The sequence below is a fragment of the Urocampus carinirostris genome, chromosome 8 (assembly GCF_059441175.1).
Source record: "Urocampus carinirostris isolate Australia breed hairy pipefish chromosome 8, RoL_Ucar_1.0, whole genome shotgun sequence".
Lineage (NCBI taxonomy): Eukaryota > Metazoa > Chordata > Actinopteri > Syngnathiformes > Syngnathidae > Urocampus > Urocampus carinirostris.
The window spans coordinates 32730499-32753763 of NC_142356.1; the positions used below are offsets into that span (position 1 = coordinate 32730499).

At 37.7% G+C, this 23265-nt stretch overlaps 1 protein-coding gene across 1 annotated transcript; it reads right to left on the reverse strand.

Annotated features, from left to right (window-relative positions):
* Window positions 1-846: 846 nt before the first annotated feature.
* slc2a15b (solute carrier family 2 member 15b) lies at window positions 847-23196 on the reverse strand. The gene is made up of 12 exons (XM_088342424.1): window positions 22955-23196; window positions 18603-18701; window positions 15397-15557; window positions 14220-14344; window positions 13893-14038; window positions 13694-13826; window positions 13347-13534; window positions 9104-9214; window positions 8778-8879; window positions 6977-7052; window positions 4673-4800; window positions 847-2621 (listed from the first exon to the last, which is right to left on the reverse strand). Exons 1-12 carry the CDS (start codon window positions 23054-23056, stop codon window positions 2406-2408), a joined length of 1587 nt encoding a protein of 528 aa, XP_088198550.1. The 5' UTR covers window positions 23057-23196; the 3' UTR covers window positions 847-2405.
* Window positions 23197-23265: the final 69 nt, after the last annotated feature.

The following is a 23265-nucleotide window of genomic DNA, read 5'->3' on the forward strand; positions in this document are numbered from 1 at the left end:
TCTTATTGGCCAAGAGCCGCATGCGGCTCTGGAGCCACGTGTTGGCCACACCTGACATAGATGATAGTGACATGTTCTTATAAACATATGTCAAACGTTTTCACACACATTGAAGTTTTTTTAACTTCTCTTCATGAGAACAAACATTTGCATGTTGGTGACAGCCCTGATTAGACACCAAATCCATCCCCTGACTTTCAGTCCTCTCCGTGTAAGCCGGACACGCAAGCATGTGACATTTTTTTTTGTACTCGGGTGTGTTAGTTCTGCAGGGGGCCCGGCAGATGGATCAACTGGCCTGGAGGCAGAAAGAAAGAAATCTTTCAGCATTCTGGATGGCTCTCACCATCACATGACACATGGCGCGTTTGTTATCCAGGCTGCAGACAAAGCACTTTTATGATAATGGCAGATTTCACACACTGAGCAAGGTTGCACAGCACAATGTGAAGCAGGGGTGGACATTATCGTTTTAATGTCTCGCTTCCATGATGGTGATCGAATAACATGGGGGACTTTCATACAGGAAGGCAACATGCTGTGCACTGCCAGTTTCAATTCATCAAACGTAACATGGTAAAAATTGTCAGAATTTTGTGTTGCTTTGTCATACGGAGAAACTTGTGACAGGGATTTTTTTTGAATGCTTCATGGGTCATTTTTTATGATCATTTTGGGGGAAAAAATGAACACAGCTGATGAAACAGCTACTTATAATTCGTCATTTTATTAGCAGTGTAAAACACTAATCAGTGAAAAGGAGGATTATTAAGCAATAATGCCTCCCCGTAGGCAAGCAACACGAAGAGCAGAATGCCAAACGTTATAAAACATTTGAAACATTAATGGTTTGATAAATTCTTAATTTTATTGAATACTGTCTGAGTACTGTCCAAGTACACAATATTTTACACAAATAAGCATTTTACAACACCAACAGGCATATTGATAAATTACAAAATGACTACTACAGTAGCCACAATATCCATCTCTCTCAAATGAAAAGAGACAAACATCACGTAGGAAGCATGTGGGGAAAAAACCTTGTTGTAAAAAGAAAAACCTTGTTTTTTTTTACTCAAGATGCTCAAAGTGTACACTGACAAGAGAGTGGGCATGTCCCTGTGAGGCATTATTTTCTTTATGCATGTTTCTTCACGTGGTTTCGCAGTGCCTTGCCATGTCTTCTTGCATTATACTCGCGTTTATGTATGAAAGGCGGTTTAAGAATTAAATCATACTTGCTCTCACATGTAACTTCATACTCTCACACATGCAAATCTATATTCTCATACCGACGCAGTCGTATCCATGCACAAAAACTACTATACTCTCTCACACATACTGTGATACTCTCTCAAGTCAATACTATACCCTCTGACATACACCACTATACTATAACACATTACAAAACTCCTATACACACGCTACTATATTCTCTCACTATATTACAATACACACACACACACACACACACAACTATACTCTCTCACACATATTACTCTACACTCATACACACTACCATAATGACACACACATACTACTATACTTTCACACATACTTCTATACTGGTCACAACTCCTGTTTTACGTCAAACACACAGATCAGGGTGCATCGCCTTCGCAACCAAAAGTATTCAAAGTGAAACAACAGTGAGAGCAATTTTATGGTATGTGAGGAAGAATAGTAGTGTGTGTTAGAGAGTATAACAGTGTAGAATGTGCATTAGAGTACTGTAGTAGGTGTGTGAAAGCATTGTACCGTGTCTAAGAGCATAGTAGCATATGTGAGTGTAATAGTACATGTGTGAGTATAGTAGTGTTTGTGCATGTTTGGGCTATGACTTTCTGTATGAGTATAGGTCGGCATGTTTAAGAGTATGAAGTTATATGTGAGAGCCATTATGATTTTCTTCACTAATTAATGGCCTTTCATAGAGAATATAGTAGTGTTTGTGCAAGGGTATGTTTGTGTCTGTATGACAATATAGTTCTGCAAGTCCAAGGGTCTGATGTTATTATATGTGAGAGCAAGTGTGATTTACTTCTCAACTGGTTTCTCATACGTATATGTGAAATTGTGCTTACTCCGGAGGATGTTTGTGTAAGAGAATGGTTCTTTTTACACAATTATATAAATACACTGAAGAATTGAATTCGGTTATCAGGAACAGTCAAGAGGTGTGTTTTGATGTAGAACAAAAAGGATGGAAAACGTGTTTCCTGTATAAAATGTCAATTGAAATGCTTGGATGCTTGATTAGAAACGCATGGCCAGTAAACTTGAAGGAGTCACATGAAGAAAAGAAGAACAATACGTTGAGTCCATAGTGCCTTTGTCTTTTACAACAGCCGTCTTTTAAACATTCTGAAACATGCAAACAAGTCTACTTCTGATGTTGCATCCTAATGGCCCAGGCTCCCATAGCCGTTCATAAGAGACAGTTTCAGGTGCCCGTTGGATATCAGCTCCTCTTCAGCGATGTCGTTTTTGCATGCGAACATCTGACTGATCTCCATGAACGTTTTGTTCCTGGTCTCGGGGATGATGAAGATGGTGTAGAGAGCCACTCCAAGGCAGATTGCGCAGAAGATCAAATAACAGTAAGGACCAGTTGCCATCTGTGGAGGTCACATGAACAAAAATACCTATTGGAATGCAGCCATGTTTTGTATGAGAGTATAATGTCATCATCTTGAATCATCATTTCATCACAAGTCATCAATGAAACTAACATACCTTTTACTGTAAATTACAGACTACGTAGAGCACCTGACTAAAGGCCTGAAGCGTAAATTTGGTTCAGTACATCTTTTTCATGGCCAAATTCAAGCACTTATTAAGGGCTTTAAAACTTTCCAATTCGTCCAGCACCATTAAAAGAAAAAAAGCATTGTGAATCATGTATTTTGCAGAGCCACAAATACTGTATATCATCAATTTACCTATGTGATATTTAAACTTGTGTGTTCATTTATCACGACAAATGTTTTTTAGATCTTGAGTAAATGGCAAATATATTTGTTTCCGAGACTAATCTCTTTCTATATGAGACGTTGGGTAATATGTTCTTGCAATTACAATTTATCACGGAATATGCTAACTTAACTTCTCGCATGGCCCATAATAATTGGCCACAATTGATACCTAATTCTTGCAGTAATATACATTTTAATGTGCAATGTTTAGGTGTAGCATGCACCTGTCCCTTAGGAGCTGATCATGTTATGTAAACAATGCCATCCAAATTAATGCCAGCTGCCGTTAATCAAGAGGAAAGAAATGCAATGGCAAAGCCCCTGAGAGCAGTGTCGGCATCATCTCTAAACATAGTAGATAAGAAACATAGATAGAATTTCAAGCATTTACAAACACTACACCCAAAACTCAAGCACCTTTCAGTCCTTCAAAACAAAACCTAAAAAAATCAAGCATTTTTAAGGATTTCAAGCACCCATATGAACGCTGTTTAGTTTAAGAACAAAACTCAACCTTGTCTTTATACAAGCTGCACAGCAATTTAAGCCGCGTGATAAGTTTTCCGTGGACGCCTTTGGCTGTAAAACGCCAATAGCGCAATGCCTCAACACACCTGATACTCTTTTCAGCAAGTTGTTTACCATACTTTATTTCAAATCATGTGAAATGGAAATTACTAGAGTGATTAGAAAAACGAGTGCACATTTACTACTACGCTGAAAGAGTTACGTTGTGTAAATGTGAGCCTTACAGTATATTAATAGAAGACAGTGCTAGGGCAACCGTAGGGTGGAGAATAATGCATGATTGCAACACAGACATGGTTTTTGTGCTTTTGTCATTGGTGCTTTCAGTAGTGACGGACCAAATTGCATTTGCTCATTATCGTTCCTTGAGGATTAAAAGAAACCTTAGCGACCTGACATTGACGCCAATGAGATGAAAAGAGAAGTGTAGCGCTTTTGATTAATAACTTCTGTTGCTGTTAAATTCGGATGCATAAATTGAGGACTTGATTTGTTGGTGTAAAAGTTTAAATATGGTGAGAATGTAGTCAACATTTATCATTTAGTGCCCTTAGTTCAATGTATGAATAATTGCCTACAAATTGTATTTTGTACAAATTGTGTTTTGTCGTCCCTCTGTTTCGTCACAGCAAAATGTTATTTAAATGAGGCGGTGGGTCAAACCGGCTGAGCTTTTCACTTATTTGTTGATCAAAATGACATAACACAAAAAAATACAATTCCAAAATACAATTTGTAGGTATTAAGTTATTTCTAATAAAGTATCGTCAATTGCCTTTTTTTGCAATATGTGAATAATGTTGATAAAAACATCAAGTAATTTCTCCTCTAGAAGGGCGTCATAAATGTTTCCAGAAGTCACAGCAGAGTTTTGTATTTGAAGCACATCCATTGTAGAAAAGGGAAGCTCACAGCTTTCTTTTTGCCCTGCACACTCGAGGAATTCGGCAACAAAGCACCAAAATGATCAAACATGGATATTCGAACAACATTGACACTGCGCCGTTTTTCTCCAAAAAGAGCGCCCGCACACCTGACGCCAAAAGAAAAATGTTCTTTACCAGTGCCGTTGCACGCTGTTGGTGTGTGCCAGGCTTGAGCATAAGTACATTGTGGGGAGGGACAGCAAAATCAAGACTCACACACAAAATAAATAATAAAAGTACCTCAAGAAAAGGAAAAACAAAGCCTATAGTGAAGTTGGACAACCAGTTGAGACAACCTCCCATGGTGTAGGCTGCTGGTCTGTGCGACTGTTTGAACAACTCTGCAGTGATCAGGAAGGGCACGCCGGCTGCAAGAGAATGTGACAAATGTCAATATCCAACGTCAATGTCAATCTACAAGCCCATATGAGCTCTGTAGTCAATGACAGTCGTACAATGCCATTGTACTTTTTAAAATCAGGCATGAAAATGGGTCAGGGGTTAAAAAAGTAAGAAGGTTGTGAGGAAATGTTTCGGTACACAGTACAACCAAACAGCACTGTCGACCCACACTGCGTTTTAGTAATCTGCAGGAGGCTCCACACCCACATACACCTTGGAGATATTGCACAAAACAGATATGGGATTAAGCCTGGATGTCAGTTATTTTGGCTAAACTTAACTTTAAGTCAGTTGCATGAAGGCAGGTTAATTTAGCTTGGCTCAGTTACTTGGGTTATATTTTCTCTACAATGAAACTGCTCCAAAGCAGTCCAATAACCAGGCTAAGATTATCCCCATAGTTTGTATAGCATATCCATGGACTTTCTTAATATGTGTATATTTGTGACAGAGGTATTATTTGAATTATAATGTATTAAACTGTTCTATACAAGTTTTCTATCACTGCATTAATATGTAGACTTTATACTTGCAAAAGTCATTTTTTTTAGTCATTTATGTTCTAAATCTATTGCTGTCAGGCCAAGTATTTTATTTCTTTGCCAATTAAAATTGCCTTTCAATTAGGATAGATATTATTATTGCCGTTTCTGAGATTCTAAAAAGTGGCCCAAAAACTTGCAAAGTTGCTATCAAAGAAACCTTTGACAAGGGTCATATAGTATATTTAGGTTCAACTTCCAGTCATCTGTCCTGCCCTCTCACAAAATTTTCTCCTCGGATCTACACGATTCACGTAAGTGACATTTTGACTTCAAAGCAGCGAATTTCGCAGGAAGGTCAGGGATTTCCATGCCTATGAAATAATGATAATAAAAGTTGTAAAATTACAAAAAAGTGCTTCAGCAATTTTTCTTTTTTTTCTTACATTGTCTGCTATGAATAGGCAATTCTTCATTGTTAAAAGTGGAAATAATGAAAGAGAAGTACATATTTTCTCTCTAATGCTCTCACGTTAAGTATTACAAATGGCGCCCTCGTTATCTGCGCATGATAATTGCGCAGATGAAGGTTTAATATTGTCAGACTAATAACTAGGCCATAATTTGTCAACATCTGCGGTATGTATGGGAGGCGTCATGGTACGCGCAGGCTTTAGTCTGAGGGAAGCTTCATTCATCACGCCGCACTGATGAACAATGAGCCATTAAAAGTCTAATTGCGGCAACACAAAGCCTGCTCTGTGCGCTCAAGTATAGATTTTTGCCTGCTTGACGAATGACGTTGTGTGTGCCGGATTCTCCCCAATTCATCATCCTCGCAGGTCCGCTCAACATGGCTCCCGATCTTGTAAATGGTTGCCTCTTAATTCACTTCACTCATCTCTTTTTCTTGTATAAATGACTGCGGGAATGGATGAAGTGTGGCACTTAAGACTTCCTAATTTACAAGACTAATGAAATACAATATCAGTGTGCAGGATGGAAAGAGAGGAAGAGGATAGCGGGATAGGATGGCGCTGGGAAGCATCCTCAACCCTTGTGTCCAGTAGGAGGCAGTGTTACCTTATGTACTAGAATAATGAAATATTGTGATAATAAAGTGAAACATACAGACATAATTTAACATGCAGGGTAAATTGTGGGTAAGGGGATTTATCTGTAAAAACTATATATATCATAAACTCACAATGGTACTGTTGTATACAACATTTGCTTGAACTTGATTGCCAGTAACTACTAGAAAACGCTCATTTGAAGCTGCATTTTCTTTATGCTAATGCCCAAAGTGTTAAAGTGCAACAAATTAAACCTTTGGGGGAGCCACTAAACCAGAGGTCTCCAACCTTTTTAAAGCGTGGCACCCAGTTTTACCAATTTCTTAAATAACAACTCATGTTATTACTATGTTGTAACCATGTTATTACCAGGTTAACGATTGGAAATAGGGTTAAATAGACTCAGTCTACCCCAAAAAAATAATATTATTAGAAAATCCCAATGACACAGCACTGGTGACCTATTTTCAGAACAGGTCCGCGGGAACCTCAGCTATCCTTAGGGGGCACCCTGGTGCACCACGTTGGAGAACCCTGCTCTAAATATTAAGAGAAGTGGAAACAAACACAAATTAAGTAATTACCTGGACCGATGCAGAAGCCAGCAATGATCCCAACCACGCAGCCTACACTGATGTAGTGCATGAAGGACAGTTGGTCCTGTGATTGGCCAAACAAGTTGTTATATCATTGGAACTGTGATTAAAAACATCTATTTAATTAAAATTATATAAATTACAAAATGGCAGGAACAAAGTTCATACATGCATTTCACTTAACTCACATATCATGAAATTTAGAAATCATTCCAAGCTTTGCGTTTTGTACGGCTTTATTGTAATTAAAAAAAAATGTATTACTATTATCATTATAGTGATAAAAGTATAAACCAAAATATAAAGCAAAAAATGTATACAAATAAAAATATGTTAAGAAAAAGTGATGATTATTTGTAATCATTAATACCAATGATTATTATTATAACAACTATACTAGACTATTATATTATTATAGACTCAGGAAATCACAGAAACAACATCAGTCTTGTGTTAATTATGTTAAGATACAATTGTTTCCAATGTATGGACAAGTAATATGTCGCAATCATCTTAATGTTATTTAATGTCTTTATCATATTTTTACTTTTATTGTTCACAAATCATATGTATAATCATTTTAATTGTGGTACAAAAAAGGTTATTATTTACTGAACTGAATATCAGTTTACAATATTCCTTTTTCAAGTTTCAAAGAATAAAATCTTCTGGATTAGAAAAAAAACACATTCTAAACAGATGTAGTATATTAGGACCTGAGCATTAAAGAATCCTACCAGAAAGAAACATAGTTTACACTTTTTCTTACAATTATATAATAGTACAGTAGACCCCCAGGATACATGAATCTGAAGAGGGGATTGGAAAGTGAAATTGTGTATGGTGGAGGATAGAAACATATGGCAATTACCTAATGCCTTTCCAACCACAGGTACCCCAGATAAAAAAAAAAAAAAAAAGGAGTGTATACATGTACAGTAAGTACTACTTTTGCAAAATTTAAATGCATATGATTAAATAATATTACAAATAAAATACATGTGCGGAAGAATGAAAATATATTTACTGTATTTTTAGTATGCCGTGACTTGTGCTGGTCGTGTGGACTAGCGGCTGGGTGCAGAGAGTGGAATGGGATGGAGACGGCAGATCGAAAATGAGACAGATTTAAAAACTTCCTGCACTTTAGAGAATGGTTATGCCCTTACAATTTCTTTCCTTTAATCATCAAATTCTTAGTGCGAGTCCCCATTGACTATTGGTTGTGGCCAAGCAACTTGGCAACAGTAGCTCTCCATTTGTGTGCCCTCTTTGTTTTTCTTTATCTCCAAGGTTATTATGTTTTTGCTTCTCTCTTTAGCATCACTGCAGACCTTGGAGCCAATGAAAAATATTACAGTAGAAAGTAAAAAGTATTGTTTTGCCAACTCGCAAAGTCTTTACAAAGCATACGAGATTCTGAACTGAATGAAAAAAGAGAAAGCTGATGTGCGAGGTAGTTCAGCCAATAGATTATATGTGTTTTAATGATGCAGTGACAAAAAAACCATTGCTGACCAGTTTTTTATGTGATGACAACCAATAGCAGATAAGCATCTTAGAGACAAGTCTTTACATACACAGGAACAACATAGAATTTAGAATTCGTGAATTCAAGATTTCAGTTTTCAGGAGCTCAAAATGTTTGTTGAAAATGCTATAAAAATGGGCCCAAAAAAGTCCTGATTCCACACTGTAAAGTGAAAATGTCATAAGGTTGGGGATGCCTTATCCAAGAGGTCTACTGTACATAACTTACATAATTGGACAAAATAGGGTTGCAATGTACCTGGAAGAGGACAGAAACAGTGATCCCTACACAGCAGAAGCTCATGAAGAGATAACCACCGATCATCAGAGGTCTCCGACCTACACGCTCAATTATAAAACACTGCAAAAACAGAATAAAGATACCTTCAGTTAATTTGCCTGGACGCCACTAAAACTTCAGTTATTTGTTAAATATTTTATTTTCTATTTGACAAAAAACTTACAAAAAAAAAAAAAAAAAAAAATCACACTACATAGCATTGCATACGCCTTTAATTGTCACATTATACGTTGTGAAACACAGTAGAGATGTATAAATGTCAAACACAGCATGTGTTTACTCACACCCAACATTCCAGAGATGACCTCGATGGCTCCAGTCCCGACTGTGGTGTACTGGATATGAGGTTCTGGAATTCCAGCGTTCTTAAATATATCATTTGTGTAGAACCAAATCTGAAATTGATAATGACATAAAATAAAAAGGATGTTCAAGGTTTCATTTGCACACAAGTCATTAGCGGATCATCTTCCAATCACACATCACCCATTTTCCTTTGAACTATCTGCATTATTCACGCAACCTGAGAAATGAATATGTATATTGTCATTATTTATAATTTGTTGATGAGACGTATATATCTGAGGAAGTGCAGATGATGCTTTGACCAAGTGACTTATCCAAGATAGCATGCAAACAATGACAAATACAATTTAATGAAAACGATTAAATACAATATTTCATTGTAAGTAATCACTAATTATATTTTTGGGGGATTTCATGTCAAATTTGTAAACAAAAAAACAGATGATGACTTCAAACAGCTCCTGGGCTAATGTCACCCCTCTGGATGCAGTAGAACGGAGGCACCTTGAAGGCTCCTGGCACTTGCCTGCAACCGCTCATCAGAATCATCTCCACTTAAGAGCCAACTGTCCTTTAAACTCCACTTGAATCTTGCCAATATTTTTCCTGTCAAGAGCTGTTGTGAAAGTTAAGGTCAGGATCCGGAGTTTAACAGCCATACCGAAGGGTAAGCAATTGGGAAGTTGGTGTCATTTATGTTTTATATCCATACTTTCTACTTTTTTGACACATTTAATTAACAAAAAAAAAGTCTGTGTTTTGACAATTGAAATCCTAAATTGAGACCTCTCACACAAAATGTGAAAAATCTATTGTTTTTTTGTGAATTTCTCTTACTAACATGGGCCTATCTACAAGACATCCAGACGAATAAAAACTGCTTGGTATTCAAATAGTTCCATCAATTAATTAATTAATTACTTAACACGTTACATTGGGTATTTAAAATGGCGGCGCCCTCTGTTGGCTGCGGCTGCATCGGCTCGCTACAACGGGTCAGGTGTATCAACATTTCGTTCTGTGTACATTGTTACAAAGAATGACAATACAAAGGAAATTATTATTATTATTATGCATTATATTCCTTTTACTTATTATTGTTTTATTTTCAAAACAAGGATACTGCTTGAAGTGTGAATTTCCCTACGGGAATGAATAAAGTATCTATCTATGTTATTTAAATTTTCTGGTCATTTTATTAACCAGTTTATGTGAACATTTTTATTGTGTTGAGATATCAAAAATAAAAATATTATCCCCCTCTATATGGAGGTTTGAAACCAAGTCCTGCATCGCAAGACAGTGCGTCAAGCGAAAGAGGGCGGTTGATGGTATCAGTAAGATGGTCCCCAGTGATAAGTGCTAAGTGAACGCCTGAGGAAACAAACCCCAGTCTGACAAGTGGAATGAACAGGAACCACTGTGGCGGGAAAAGCCCTGAATTGAATAGACAATCGACCAAGATAATAATGTTGTTAAGCAAGCCACTCAAGCAGATATTGTTGGCAAACAACAAAAAGAAGGCTTTTCAAAACGCAAAGGTTGAGTGGCTCAAGTGGATTCCGAAAACCTTGCGTTACTGATGACTGATCAAGACTGTCTTCTTACCTTTTGCCATCAAAACGTAACATATTAACACTCATTCTTTCATGTATTATCCAAACTGCTTATCCTCATTAGGGTCGCAAAGGTGCTGGAGCCCATCCCTACTGACCTCGGGCAGTGGGTAGGAAACAACCTGAAACGATAACCAACCAATCGCAACGCACACATAGACATATAACTTCTCAAACACACAAATTCATACCTATGGACAATTTGGAGTCACCGATCAAACTGCCATGCATGTTTTTGGAATGTTTGAGGATACCCACACACGGGAAGAACATGCAAACTCCACAGAGGCATGCTGGGAAATGGAATTGAACCCGGGACCACTGATCTGTGAGGTGGCCGTTCTAACAAGCAAGAAGATTTGCCGCCCTATTTTGATATTCTTCTTTCTCATAACATTCTAGTGGAAGCATTACAACTTTGCGTCATCTTGGTCTCATGATGTCAAAATTTGAGGAAATAGGTCGCTAAAAATATATTTGTACCTACCATTGATAATATGTATGCGTTAAATAATTTACCACTAAATGTTTCTGTATTATTGAATGGAGCCGAAACATGTTATTTGAAAAGAGTCCCACAATGGAAGGCAAGAATGAGATATTAAATGGACAGATATTGTCAAGTGGTTGGTCCCTGAATCATGGGACTCAGCAATGTTCCTTGCATGAGAATCTTTGGAAGGCGAGTGACAAAAAAAGACTCAGCAAGCTTTATTTTTTCCTGAACAGTGCACAATAACAACAAGCAGTGAGCCATTGGTCAGATTCACATAGCAACTATTAATGGCTAGCGGGACAAATGAGTGAAAAAGGGTTATTAAAAGCTTGTAAGAATTAAGTAAAAGAAGCCAGACGGTGAATGGAAGAATCACGGAACTCAGCAACAATGACATGCATGACCAAGCTGTGGAACATAGGTAGTGGTTTAACCAGGGGTTGGGAACCTATGGTTCGCAAGCCATACGTGGCTCTTTTCACGAGAACCTATGGCTCGAAGAAAATACAGTACCCATGCAAATCTAATAAATAACATTCCAAACCTGACAGACCCAGCTTGGAGACTGGTGCATGCGTGAGTGACGTTGCACTAAAAGTGAGACTGGTTCAGTCCAGTATATAAAGGGCACAGTTTTACCCACAGTTTACAGTCAAGGTGTCATACCAACAGACCCCATTTTGGCTGTAAGAAGTTAAGGAGTCTTTTATATGGAAGCTCATTAAAGAATTTAGGTTGAAAGATTTTGTGATGAAAACTAACAAAAAAAAAAAGTAAAGACCCAGAAAAAAGAGCAATTTGATTGCACAAGCGAAACTTTGCACAGAGCGCCGTCTGCACCGAAGGTAAATACTTTGGTATCCTCGTTTGCAGTATTTTGTGACACTTTTACAAAGGAACTGTGATGGCACCTCGTTTGGAAACCATTATTAATCAAACAATGAAGGTCAAAATGAGACCAGACAATCTTACTTAATTGCGGGTAGGAGACAAGTTTAAAGATGTACAATTATGGATATGGGCCACATGCTCTGGCATAATTATTATTTCATAAAATTGATCAAACCATCTAATGTCACACAGTGAAAAAAAATGCGCTGAAAAATGTGATTTTGTCTGAAGAACGGGTTTGGCGTTTTTGTTTAATTTTATCATAAAATATAAGGTTTGGCTGTCTCGGGGGAAAAAAATTAAATACAAATATTTTTCCGTTATGGCTCTTTGTGTCAAGAAGGTTTCCAAGCCCTGGGTTAAAGCATAGCTAAATGTGCCTGGACAAGCTAACTTTAATCCTGAAGGAAACAAATTCGTGATCCATCAAGAAGCATTTACGCTGCTGAAGAGTGCCAATGTTCAAAAACAACAAATTATCAATTAGATTGGACTTGGATTTGAGCTTGAGATTTCTGTAGGCACTTCTATCTTACTTATAAAGGTGGTAGTTATAGCTTGCCAATCTAAAATAAACCAGAATTTATTGGCAAAAAGATTTTGAAAATCAGTAACAGCGAGTGCACGTATCAAACCAGTCAATGGTGAGAGGAACCCTTCCCTAAAGTAACAACAGATTACAGCACACAGAACGGTACAATATAAAATGTATTTATACTGTATGAAAATCTTTTGACTGCCATAACTATTCAGGTCTGGCTCCTCCAGTTAGTTTATACTTACTCATCCTCCATGCGATGTAGAGAAGATAAATGGCTATAACTCACATTGATTAATTCAAAATGTTTGAAAATGTACAATGCTTGTGTTCATGTTCCATTGCTGCAGTTTAGAACATTTGGGACTGGCAGACCCTGCATGATGTACCCCTGCAGGGATTTTGTTCTCGCATGTAAAACAGCATGCATGCAGCTTCCACTGGCACAGCACAGTGAGTACGGGAGTATGTTGTATGTGTATAGATGGGTCAACCCTCCAATGGGGGCCCGAGCTGTGAGAGGAGACCTGAAGATAATGAGGCGTGTTGGTTTGCCCCCTGCTTGGCAGGACCAAGATGTATGGACAGGAAAGCATACGATTGGAAGGGGGAGCACAGTGGGGAGCAGCAATATTAACGACACAAACATGAGTGAGTCAAACCAAGTTTCCCCCACTCACCGCATCAATGCCGGACAGCTGCATGCCAATGTTGACCACAACAATGGTGATGACTTGCCAGCGAACGCAGCGGTCCATGAGGAGTTCACACACGGAAACGGAATGAATGGAGGATAAAGAGCGCTGCTCCTCCTGCATTTCCTCCACCTCCAGCTGGATGTTGCCTTTGCCACGGAACACCTTAAGAGCTGAAGTCAAAAGAATTATGAAAGAATCCTTTCTTTCACTTGTGTTGCCTAAAACTTGCCTAAAGTACAGGGTGTGACACATATACAGTCAGCTGTGACGACCCTATTTAGTATACTGTGCAAAGAGACTCGAGGCCAGGAAACAAAATCATAATAAACCTGCAATGGTGGCGTGAACATTTCCTTTTTCGATCAACAGGTATCGTGGGCTCTCAGGAAACCATGGCAACAGCATCAGCTGGACCAGGGTTGGAAATATTATCAGAGACATGAGAAGAGGCCAATGCTCTTCCTGGAAAGAAACATCCAAGTCAACAAGAATATCTTTGAATCAGATTGAGCCACAATTGATCAATACCTTTCCCATCAGCTCTTGGAGACCCAAAACCTGAGCAATGAAAACCCCCAGGCAAATGTGGATGCTTGGAATGAGACCCAGGAAGCCTCGAAGATTTTTGGGGGCAATCTCACCAAGGTACATAGGCACCACACTGAGAGAAATACCTATGTGATGAAGAGAGAAATTCTTGAAAAACAAATTGACGACATTTTAAATAAAAACTTTTAACAAATACAGTATTGAGGCATGTTTAAAACCATAGAAAGCAATACATTTTAACCAATTTGCATAAATGTTAAAGACTTTGACCACTTTTTGAAACCATAGTGGAATTGACAAGCCTACCAGAATGTACTCCAACAATAAAGCGCCCAATGACAACCATGGATGGTTCTCTCCATGCTCTGCTGAGGCCCATAAGACCTCCTCCAATAAAAACAAGCACGGTTGATCTCACCAATGTCCCCTTTCTGTTTAGACACACACATTTAATATCACTTTGTTTTTTTTCTCCAAGGACAAAATCTATTTTTTCAGCCGCCGTGTTTTCACAACTATAAGGTGCACATAAAAGAAGTACATTCAAAATGTGTAGTGCACCTTATAATACATTGCTATCTGTGTGAGTGTGTTGTTGTAAGGCAGACATAGTAGATACTATGAAAATGTGACAGGGGGAAGTGTGGGCGTTTGAGTATAAAAGAACGGGTATTTGCGTTATGCAGAACATCATGGTACGCATCACCATTGCTGTTAAACCGTGACTCTATGTGAACCCATATCAAGCCTCATGCACACCTGACGCCATCGGCTTTTGGTTTTTGACAATGCCAAATTCCTTAAGACCAGTGTTGTTGTTACAACAGTACTGTTACAGCTATATCTCACCAGCATGCTGTCTTCTTTTACTGTGCATTACTTCTCACGTATATAAGCCTTTTCTGTATATACAAGGAAAGCTTTTTAAATAACGTCAGGAAATTGCAAGAATATGCAAAAAAAAAAAAAGATAATGCCATCGTTGATGGTTATGTGATACCAAAAAGGTGTTCAACAAAACTTGAAACATCTCTGAAAATGGTGATGTGAAATAACAAGTGAAGCAAATTCACTTTGGGCGGATTGTAGCGCTTTGGACTAACATGTCTGCTGGCACTGTGGGCCAAGCTTTAGCAAAATCCGGGATAGTTTACAAGGAGCCGCATGGCACAGAATGTGACTCTGAAAGTGAAAATGCAAATCCGCTTTCATGGACATTTGGTGCAGCTGTTCAATTTAGCCACAGATGATGTCCTGTTGATAGGTTTGATTGACGATGATTAGCAGTAAAAAGAAAAATATTGATGATGAAAAAAATTACGATTGCATCTAGAGACCGTGCCCTATTATTAAGTGTGCATTATGTGTTTGTGTGTGTTAAATACAGCATTGCAAACGTAACAGAGTCTGCACATTTTAGTACGTTGCGCCTTATGGACATGAAAATGCAGTATCTTGGGTATCGAGTTTGACACATACTAACCTTCCATACGTGGTGACAAGTCTTCCAACTAAGAGTGCTCCAAACATTCCACCGATAGCAAAGATGGAAACGGTGACAGAATACAAGACTGTGAGATACTTCTCGTCTGGAGTCCAGCCATAACTTTCTTGCAGAGACTCATTGTAGAATTTTTTAATGTACTAATGGAGGAGGAAAAAAGTTCAAACTGTTACTCACTTCTAATTACCAACCATTTCAGGCACTATGGAACAAAAACAAACACGCTCAAGCGTGAACCAGTATATGTAGGATAACGGTGCATCTCATCTCATCTCATCAGCTGCAACGCTTATCCTCAGTAGGGTCGCGGGGGTGCTGGAGCCCATCCCAGCAATCATCAGGCAGTGGGCAGGGGACACCCTGAACTGGTTGCCAGCCAATCGCAGGGCACACAGGGACAGACAACTCGCTCGCTCATTCACACCTAGGGACAATTTTGGACCGGCCAATCCACCTGAAATGCATGTCTTTGGGATGTGGGAGGAAACCGGAGTGCCCGGAGGAAACCCACGCAAGCACGGGGAGAACATACAAACTCCGCACAGTAAGTCCGGTAGCTGGATTTGAACCCACACAGGAGGTTCCCGAGACATTAGAACTGTGCCGCACACGCGCTAACCACTGCGCCGCCGTGCTGCCCACGGTGCATCTCAAATTTGTAATTTCGAGAAAATTCAATTATTAAATGCATACAGCGTTAAAATTTTGAAACTATTTTTGGCAGCTTGAACACATTACAGCAGTCAAAACCTTCTTGGTGGTGAGACAGAAAATGCAAACACAACAACAGATGTATTAATATAATTGAATTTCACTTATACTGCTTTCTTGTGCAGTGCTGGTTAAAAGCAAATTATAATTGGGAAATGCCAAAATCATGCATGAGGTTGATTGAGGCATTAACTGACCAACATACGACATTTCGTTCTGTGTACATTGTTACACAGAATGACAATACAAGGAAATTATTATTATTATTATATTTGAATGATGCTAGACAAATATTATCAATTAGGGGCAGGCATAACATCTTCAAAGCTGTTGCAAATATATTGCAACTACTTTCAGTTTTAAATAACAAAATGTATCCTTCTGAAATAAAGTATATTGCAGAGTAAAATTTTATGAAAACATATCTTCGTTCAAGTGTTGTAATAAAGTATAATTCTGCTTATTAAAATGGCAAATTATGAAAAATGAAAAATACGTGACGTTTGTATTATCTTCTTTTCTCGAAAACAGAAATAGATATCACTTTATCATTCGTCATCCATACACGAAAATGATACGATAAAATATTTAACCATTTCAAGATCAACTGAGGTCAGCATCACAAAACTTGGCTTGGAAAAAACTACTGTAACTAATGCATGATGAGTGTTCCAAGTCACATGTACCGTTTTTAAATATTTGTCCGAAGCACATTAGAAGTGTATCAATTTCTAATGTTGCGTGACGTCCACGTCCCCTGGATCTTGTTTTTTTGCTTTGCTATACCACAAAAAGAAAAGTCATAAGATATAAATTGTATACAGCAAACGGCCAGGTGCATATTTTGACCTTGAATTACTTTGTGTTCTGCGGATCTGCAATAATTTCTAAGGCAGGATGATCGCATTCAGAGCTCGATCCATAGGAGCCACGGGCACGATTTCAATGCTTGTAAAACACAGTACCAAGATCTTAGGAAAATAACTTTGAAATTATTCTTTTTAGGGAACATTTGTTATTTTTTGTACTATAGAACATGCCTTGAGCTGCTTCACAGTCACCTTTTAAGTATGAACCTTAATTCTCATCTTTTTGTGAAGAAAATACTTGTTCGTAATCTGAGTTTTTTATAAAATAAAATATGTATTTTTAAAAATACGAGATTCCCATTAGCTCAGGAGGTAGAGTGCTTGTCTTGGGATTAAGAGGTCGCAGATTCGATTCCTGGCTCCTCTGTGTTATATGTCAAAGTGTCCCCAATATGCTTTGCATGGCTGACTCCCTATTGGTGTGTGACTGTGTGTGTGAATGGGTAAGTGTGAAGCACATTGTTAAGCGCTTTGGTAGGTCTTCATTGACTTGAAAAGCGCTATATAAATGCAGACCATTTACCATTTAGTATGCGTTTAGTAGGAGTTGGAATTCTCAAACATCCTGGCACACGAGATCTTGTGACTGATGTAAAATCTCAAACGTTCTTGCGCAAAGTTTACTGGCTGAGAAAATTACAAGAAAAAAAACGTCGAAGAAGGCCACAAAGAAGAAAACATAGAAAAAGAAGGTTGTGCGTTTGTAGTGATTGGTGACAAGATTATGCATCTTTTAAACATTCCACAAAAGATGAAGGTATTTGCCATCGTGATTGGAACGAACAGCACAAAGGAAGAATGCTAATTTCATAATCACATTTATATATTTGTGTTTACATTATATTGACATATTTTTGTGTGATGTTAAATTATTGTGATTTATTTTTTTTATTCCTTATAGAATGCTACCACGTTTCTAGGTTGGGTCAAAAAAAAGGTCAGAATAGCAAAAAAAAAACATTACATCACACACTTAGGCAAAAAGTATTTTAACACCTCTTAAAGAACACACCATAGGAGCGTAAAAAAACGATTATTTTTTCTTATTTCCTTTGTTTCCAATACCATTAGCTTGGAACTTTTGTTTGGCGGGTATCGGATAGTGATGGGAACACAATCTATGCAACCTTGTTCTTTTGTTTGCTCATGCTTAAATGGTTTCAACATACCTGATAAATTTACGGGTGAATAAAAATTGTATATCGGTAAATTTGGCTGTCTCCTTGTCACTTGTTATCGACAGGTTGTTAGTTCAACCTTAGTATCAATTTAAGTCAACTGAGACATGCTCAGGACAGATCTAATAAACAGAGTCTAAACAAAGTGAGATTAGTTGTGTAAATCATAATACAAGATCACGTTTCTAACCAAATAGGGTGAAACAAGAATATTTTCTACTCTTTCTGGTTGAACACCACATGAAATCTAGCAATGACGTGTTAATCAAGGCACATGATGGAAGGGCGCTTTCATTTGACATGCAAAGCCACATGACCCCCACATGACAACCGAACACATTATCTTGACACAATTGGTTAATAAAAAAAAAAACAGTTAAAGTTAAAAAATTAAAAGATAATAAACCTTTATTGTGGTGATACAAACCATTGCAGGTGAGTTGACTACAGCAAGATTGAACCCATACAACATGGAGCTGCCAAACGACGCCAGAAACGACACTGCCAGCAGTGACTTTGTCAGGTTCTGTCAGGGGAGGAGACGACAGAAAGATACTTTATTTCATGGTTTTTGTAGAAATGTGTGTCTTAAATAAAGTCTGTCAAACAGGTGTGGACCAGTTGCTATGTCAATGACGTCAGTGTTTGCAAAACAAAGGGGCCAATGCTAAAACTTTTTCATTTGTTTTAATACTGAAAAGTCATTTAATCATAGGATACAGATTTTTTTTCTCAAATATAATACAGTGATATACTAAATGTATTGTAATTTTCTTTTTAACGTTTTATCAGTTTAACCGATTTAGGTGTTTGATTTAGTTTTTTTAGGAGTCTTCAGTAAATAAAAAATACATTTAATTACTTCTGTCAGCAACGTAAATACAGTACTGCACACATTTAAATAGTATATTTCAGGTTTTAGGGTTTTTACTATTTTATTTTACTGGGGTACAAGCATTGAATCACAATTTTTTAAAACATTTTAAACAAGATTAATTGTGTATTTGTTCTGAATTACTTTGAGTATTTTTGAAACACCGGGAGTCGTCTGAAAATGTTTAACTGTCACTGCAGAATACAAAAAAGTGAAATAGTTCCAGAGGAAAGTGTGTGCATCATGTTGTTCTTCAGTCAAAAGCCAAGCCATTACTGCACTACTTCAAACCTACAATATAAACCTTAATCGTAAAAATAATTTACATACTAAATAAATTATATTAAATATATAAAGTAATGAAAAGGCACAGACTAAGCATTTCAGGAAAGAGACCTGAGGAAGGCTTATCAACAATGAAAGTAAAGTGAAGAAGCATTCATCTGGTACTGTATATAAACTGAGTAAGCATCAGCTCCAACCAAATATTTCACTGTTGTTTTTCTACAGAGCAGACACTCATCATTGAATGGAAATATATCATTCAGAAGTGAATATGCTTGCACAACATCTAAAGCCATTGTGGCACCCAAAGAGGTAGTAATTATGGAACAATTGATGATGACCTTAGAAATGTCCCTATAGTATGTTTATTTTAAAAATAAGCATTTTTGACAAAAAAAAAATAATGTATGAGGAAAACAGTGCTTTTCAATCAGTGTGCCACCAGGCCTTGTGTAGCATGCCACAGGAATTTTCTTAATTTTATCTTTGCAAAAAAAAAAACCTGAACTTTCCTGTCTTCCAGTGATCAGCAAAGTAACTGTAACATTCATCCATATGAGTAGGTGGGAGCAAATGACCATTAGTTCTTTCATATATATTAATAGTCCGGTCAGATACAAAGAAATATACTAAATGACTTATTTAGTTGGAGGTGGTAGGTTTTTTTCTGCCAATTTTAATTAGTTTTGTTATTTTACAACAAACAAATGAAAAGAATTAGAAAGATTTGAATATGTTTTTTACACTGGCAGATATTTTTTCCTCATTGTATTTGTTTTAATTTTATTTTTCAATAAAACAAGACAAAAATATTGTAAAACTTACTCAAAACCGAGTAAAATTTAAAATTACAGCATTAATAACCCAACTAAATAACCTGTTATCTGAGCAACACTGAATGTTGTACTGTCTACATAGGAAACAGGATCATTTATGGTTTAAATACAAATAAACAACGTAAAACTTGCTCTTGGAATTATGTTTTTAAAATTTTAGATGGATGGTTGAGATTTTTGAATGGAAAAAATTGTGACTTGGCTAGATAAAGGTTGAAAAACACTATTTAGATGTTATCGGGGGTGCTAGTGGTGTAATTGGAGGCCTGAAAGGTTTTCTTGTTTAGATTTTAAATACGTTTTTCAAACAATAAAAAAAATGTAATAGGGGTCATCACTTACAAGCTTCTGCTTTAGTGTACTCCCTAAGAGAATGTGATTGAGCAATATATAATTGTATTGTACAACTGTGTGCAACTATTTTGATGTTTCATTTTTTTTATCATTTAATGATGCCGTTTTGGGGCAGCACGGCAGCGCGGTGGTTAGCGCTTGTGCGGCACAGTTCATGTCATGGGAACCTGTCGTGGGTTCAAATCCAGCTCCAGACATCCTATGCGGAGTTTGTATGTTCTCCCCGTGCTTGCGTGGGTTTCCTCCGGGCACTCCGGTTTCCTCCCACGTTCCAAAAACATGCATTTCAGGTGAATTGGCCGGTCCAAATTGTCCCTAGGTGTGAATGAGCGAATGAGTTGTCTGTCCCTGTGTGCCCTGCGATTGGCTGGCAACCAGTTCAGGGTGTCCCCTGCCCACTGCCCGGAGATGGCTGGGATGGGCTCCAGCACCCCCGCAACCCTAATGAGGATAAGCGGTACGGATGATGAGATGAGATGCCGTTTTGTGCTGATCCTAAATAAAGAGCCCCAAGCAAAAGAAGAAAAAGGTTTGGGGGTGAAAAGCTAAACTCACCGTGTAAGAAAATGGTTCTTCTATACATTTGTTGTTATGTGAAACACAGCAACAACAAAAAAGCCCTAGGGTTTAAATAATGACACTTGAAGGAACTTAATTTTATCAACACAAAGCCTTGTAACAACGTTTTTTTAAGGTGGTGTGCTACTCACCATTTATTTTAGCTTCACTATCAAGACGAGTCCAAAAATGTTTTATTTTTTTACTTTGGAGGCCAATTATCATGCATCACATGCATGGGCGTAACTAGCCCGTTATCGGGGGTGCTCAAGCACGTCCAAATTCAACAAAAGCACTTCCCAAAATTATAGAATTTTATAAACTCTCTTTTCCTTGATAAAGCACAGCAAAGACTTATATATGATGAAAAACACTAGATTGAAAAACAGTAAAACAAAACAAAAATGTGAACAACGCAGTGTCAAAAATACTTCGCCGCCTGGAAATGGCTCAGTCCATTTGATTCCTAGTCCCGCTCCTCTTTTGCTTGGCTAGTGTTACTTGCGGCATTGCGGCAGAGTCTGTGGAGGCTCCAGTGTATTACGGTGACAGTATGTTATACAGTCGTTATGTTTAACGACTATTTTACCATTTCACCACAATTTTATTTTACGAGGGAGGCAGTAGCTCAGGGGGTAGAGTGGTCGTTTTGTGCGAAATAGGCCCAGGGTTCCCACAGCTTAGGGGAAATTAAACTCAAGACTTTTTAAGCCATTTTAAATGCCTTTTAAAAATGAGATTTAAGAACAAGTCGACCACAAAAAAACAAAACAAAAAAACACAAAGATTTTTTACACACAATTCATCGTGCCTCATACACATTACCTGGCACAGCTTTAAGCCATGGCAAAAAAACATTGGTCGGAGAGTCACTTCTCATTAACGTTACGTAAACGTCTTTGTACGAGGTTTGCTATGTGTTTTGAGGGTAGACATGCATGTTCTGAAATGCCCGACTAAAACCACGTCTTACAATGTTACCATTAGAGTAAATAGGTTCCTTTTAAAAAAGGGCAATTAATAGCTGTTGCCAAATCTTTTTAGTTCAAGCAAATATAAATCTTATTGGTGTGTTCCCATTTTTTAAGACTTTCGAAAATTGGAATTAAGACAATTAAAGCCTTATTTTTAGCATAATGAATTCAATGCCTTTTATGACTTTTCAAGGAGCCGCGGGAACCCTGGAGGCTGCAGGTTTGATTCTTGGCTCCTCCAAGTTAAATGTCAAAGTGTCCTTGGGCAAAACACTGAACCCCAAATGCCCACGATATGCAGGCAGGTGCCTTGCCTGACTGACTTCACAATCGGTGTGTGAACGCGTAGTGTTAAGTGTATTGTAAAGCGCTTTTGAGGTCCCAAGTCACTGGTATAGCGCTGTATAAATGCAGTCCATTTACCAACCAATACCAACCTCATTTTAGCTGCATTAAATCAAATGCAACAATGATAGGGATTTATCAGTAAAGCGTAGGGTGGAATCATAAAATGCATTGTCTATTAAGTTCCATGCTTATTCTTCTGTATGGACTCTATTACAAATAAATGAGTAAAAACTGGGCATTGCGTAGTACAAGTGTGTCTGCTAACCACAACGTGCAATGTGAGACTCACAAATGAATAGTGATACTCCTAAACAGTGTTGAATTATTTTAAATTACTTTAAGTGGAATGAAGGAAATATTTTTAACCAGCCAGACACTTTGTACGTAAAATCTCCCCTGATCTCACTTATGATTCTTTTAAAGAATGTATGCGTTTTTTATTTAAAGCACAATTCAATTAAGACTTCAACAAATCACTTACACACGCTTGTTGACACAAAAACATAAAAATAAATAAAGTACTCGTTTTCACAAGCAGTTGAGGACTTACCGTCTTAAATTTCGACTGGTTTAACACTAACAGCTCTTCTACCATTTTGTCGTTTAAAAGAAAGTCCCTTCGTGCAAAATGAGAAGAATTGTCAATTGTCATTTGTAAAAATGGATCGAGTTTGTGAGCCGGGCAAGCTGATTTGTACTTTCCCCGCCGCTGTGACTAAACTTGGGGGCGTTTTTTGGGCGGAAGTCTCTCGCCTTCTGTGCTCTGAACTGTCCTCCATACGCCCGTGTCACGTGGAAAACAGGACGGCATTAACGTGAACAAAGATGTTAGTTTATGTCGGGGGTCTCCAACCTTTTTCA